The sequence below is a fragment of the Anticarsia gemmatalis genome, chromosome 10 (genome assembly GCF_050436995.1).
Source record: "Anticarsia gemmatalis isolate Benzon Research Colony breed Stoneville strain chromosome 10, ilAntGemm2 primary, whole genome shotgun sequence".
Classification (NCBI taxonomy): domain Eukaryota; kingdom Metazoa; phylum Arthropoda; class Insecta; order Lepidoptera; family Erebidae; genus Anticarsia; species Anticarsia gemmatalis.
The window spans coordinates 3285127-3288900 of NC_134754.1; the positions used below are offsets into that span (position 1 = coordinate 3285127).

The window sequence follows — 3774 nt, forward strand, 5'->3', positions numbered from 1 at the left end:
ATCCCATAAAGTTTCGCAACACAAAACCTCAACAGTAGTAATGGCGGAATGGCTGCCATCAATAAAGGGTGTCGGCTGGTGAGATAAAAAATAAAAAGAGGAGGAACAGTTGCATAAAATGTTTGAGGAAAACTCAGGTCGTTCGTCGCTTAGTAACTGAGATGAAAAACGAAGTTTATCTTTATATCCGTTGCTGTGTTATAATTCTTTCGCAACTGTGATTGGGATTTTACGTAAAATGGTTTTGAATTTCTTTCCAATGTTTATTTCTCAGAATCTCAAGAAAATTATGTATATTTATTTGTAAAGTCTCAACTGATATAAGTACAAAAAAGATTTTTTGAAATTGGTGTAGCAATGAAAATTCCAGTGTTCAGTGATTTTGATTTACAGAACCAAAAAATAATTATGTTAAGATTTGAATTTGATAAAGGTATTTTGAAAAATAACATTTTTGAAGGTCATAAAAAACACAATTTGAAAAACATGTTTTTATTTAAAAAATTCGTCAGCACACACATTTATAATGGCATTTTATGTTATTTTTAAGTTCGCATCAAGGAGCTATCATGTATCATAAGTTGAAAAGAAAAAAAAATTAAACCCACTATGATGTACATTGTTTTCTCACTTAGATTATAGTGATTGACACGTTACGTCAAAGCAGCAATGAACTAAATAATCAACATCAATTTGACGTACACTAGTTATCAATTGAGATACGTGATACGCATACAGTTATCAGTACTAACTAACTAAATTGTGATCCTCCTTGATGAAGTCAGCAGCTTTTTCTCCTATCATTATAACTGATGCGTACGGATTTCCTCTTGTTACAGTTGGCATAACACTGGCATCGGCAACTCGCAAGCCTTTTACTCCATGAACCTTCAAACGTCCATCTAGAACGTTGCCCATAGGACATGTACTTGTAAGGTGACTTAGTCCAGAAGAAACACACATAATATAACAACGCCAATAATCTCGACTGCCCAACTCAAATTCATTGCATTTGGGATAAACATCTGACATCGTAGAATTGATACTTCTGTGATATGTCGTGTTCAAAATAGCTGAATTGTCTTGAATATAATCAATTAGATTTTCAACGTCTTGTTTATTGGAGAAAAATCCATTGTAGACGACAGGATCATCCAATGGATCATTACTTTTTAGTAAAACTTTGCCTCTCGATATAGGATTGATGTTAATTATTTCGTTGTAAGCATGCAGTCTAGTGTCGTCGCTTTTTACCATTGCGTCACAAATTTCATCTTTGAACCTAAAACCGAAACTGCAGTAGAGCAAAATCATTTGAGGTGTAGCCATAAACGTTGTAACTTGGTAGTCAGGATAGTTGCTGCTTTTATTGAGGGCCACAAAACCTGAGTATGAAGCTCCAGGCAGTTCATAAGGTGTTGGTTGCGGAAAACTGTCTTTTATTTCTTCTAAACTATTCACTATTATAACGCTAACGTGATCTTGAAGATTCTCTCCAACAGGTAAATCAGATATCACTTCAATACCTTTGCTTTTTAAATGATCTGCAGGCCCAATACCCGACAACATTAGTAATTTGGGAGTATTGAATGTACCGGCGGATACTATAACTTCCTTTTTAGTTTTGAGATTTAAGATCTTGCCATCTTGGGTTTGAACTTCAACTCCGATCGCTCTTTTATCTTCACCAAATATAATTTTAGTAACCATTGCATGTTTGAGTACGTGAAGATTTTTCCTGTCTTTAGCTGTTGATAAGAAAGTGTTAGCTGAACCTTGCCGGTCCCTTCCAGATATAGTAACAGTTTGCGCAGCAAATCCTAAACGATGATTTTGATTGAAATCTAAAACTATTTCGTTGCCCAATTCTCCATATGCATCAAGAACTTTATCAATAATTGTCCTGTGGTCTCTTGTAACACCCAAATAGCCATTAGTTTCGTAAAATTCTTTATCGATTGTCTTGAGTAATTCTTCATCTTCTAACCTAACACTCTTTCTGAAATAAGGTAGTACATTTTTCCATTTCCATGTATCGTCTCCTGCTACTTCGGCCCAAGAGTCAAAATCACGTGGTTGACCTCTATGGTAGATCATGTAATTGAGAGAGCTTGTCCCACCGAGCATTTTTCCGAGAGTAAATTCGAAGTACGGCTTAAGATGACACACGTCTTCATATCCATCGTTTATAGCTGTGTAGTTCCAATCATAGCGAGATCTTTTCATTAACAACGGCAAGCCGGGTAGCTGCAATAAAGAATATTTTTAGTTGCCATAACATTGATTTACCTTCACCAGGAGTTTAAAAGAGATTATATACTTATCTTAAATCTCACATCCATTAAAGTTAAATATACACAAACTATTATAATAATTTACTTATATGGTTAGACTAACGAACGTTAGAAAAGGTATAGTTAAGAGTTCTGTCGTCATTACAATAATTACAATAACTAGGTAAAAACTAATTACGAGAAAAAGGTGAATTAATATTAGTACCTACATGATAATTGTTTTCTACTTACATCAGATTCAAAAGGTGGGTCGCCACCAGCTTCAATGAGAAGAACATTGATGCTCTCAATTTCTGACAGTCTGTTTGCAATCACACTCCCGGCAGTTCCAGCTCCCACCACAATAAAATCAAAAGTTGCACCATCTGAAACATAGAACGTGATTTAGGACTTTGTGTTATGTAGGTTGGAGATTGCAAATATGTTTAATGTAATATAATTTACTTTTAGCTAACCTTGCATGTCTAAAAAGTTGTTAAACGCATTTTTGGAAGGCATGCAAGGTTTTAACCCGCACTCGGCCAGCGTGGTGGACTCAAGACTTAACTCCTCCCTCTTTCGGGAGGAGACCCTTGCCCAGCAGGAGAACAATAATGAGTTAAAAAATCTTTTAAAAGACTAGGTATTTTAAATGCCTTCATAAATTTAATTACAAAAGGGAGCGGAAAGAAAATCATCTAATAATTATTTCCTAAAGGAAAAAATAATACTTCGCAATTACATATATTACATATTTTTAAGTCATACTGGTAGTTTTTAAAAAAACTAAGCATGAAAATAAATAAATAACGTAGATATACTTATTAGTAACCTTGTACTAAAGCTTGCTGCGGCCACAAGTATTTATTGAGATTCAGTATCGCTAACACTCTTAATGCTGCCTGCAGAGTCTCCAGAAACTTGAAACCCGTTGATGCTACTAGCATTATCTACGAATAAATATATTATGATGAACTCACACAATGTTTTAAAGGTACTAAATATGTACGTCATAGCGTGTGAAATATCTAACTTTAATAGTTTTTTGTTCTCTTTATCATTTTAATCGTTCTTTTGGGTAATTTGTTGTCAGCAAAAAATCCGGATGAACTCGTAAGATAATGTGAAAAATTATTATTGTTAGTCTTTTTCTGGACACGGTTTTAATTAAAAAACATTTTTCGGTTTGTCTCATTAGCCGATTTAGTAAAATGTGCCAGTCCATAGCTACAAACGATTGACTTTTAAGTGAAATAATTCATTAATGAATCAATTATTATTTTAAACTGATATGAAGACCTCCTTTTGAATCGGTCTATAGATAAGGTGATAATTTTGGACAACACTAATTTATTTATTATTTATTTATTTATTGTTATGAATCTTCAACAAAGGATACATTACACATTTGAATACACATAATCAACATTTGTAACAAAATGCTCCTTCAATTATAGGAGATTATAGCATACTCAAAAAATATTACATAATTTTTTTACAT

The 3774-nt window shown here is 33.5% G+C and overlaps 1 protein-coding gene across 1 annotated transcript; it reads right to left on the bottom strand.

The window, feature by feature from the left end:
* Positions 1–522: 522 nt before the first annotated feature.
* LOC142975956 (ecdysone oxidase-like) lies at positions 523–3220 on the bottom strand. The gene is made up of 3 exons (XM_076119118.1): positions 3106–3220; positions 2526–2659; positions 523–2247 (listed from the first exon to the last, which is right to left on the bottom strand). Exons 1-3 carry the CDS (start codon positions 3218–3220, stop codon positions 748–750), a joined length of 1749 nt encoding a protein of 582 aa, XP_075975233.1. The 3' UTR covers positions 523–747.
* Positions 3221–3774: the final 554 nt, after the last annotated feature.

Coding starts and splice junctions, on each gene's coding strand:
- LOC142975956 (XM_076119118.1), bottom strand. CDS start 3,220: ATGCTAGTAGCATCAACGGGTTTCAAGTTTCTGGAGACTCTGCAGGCA. Junction 2,660..3,105: donor GCAGCAAGCTTTAGTACAAG/GTTACTAATAAG, acceptor TCTATGTTTCAG/ATGGTGCAACTTTTGATTTT. Junction 2,248..2,525: donor ACCCACCTTTTGAATCTGAT/GTAAGTAGAAAA, acceptor TCTTTATTGCAG/CTACCCGGCTTGCCGTTGTT.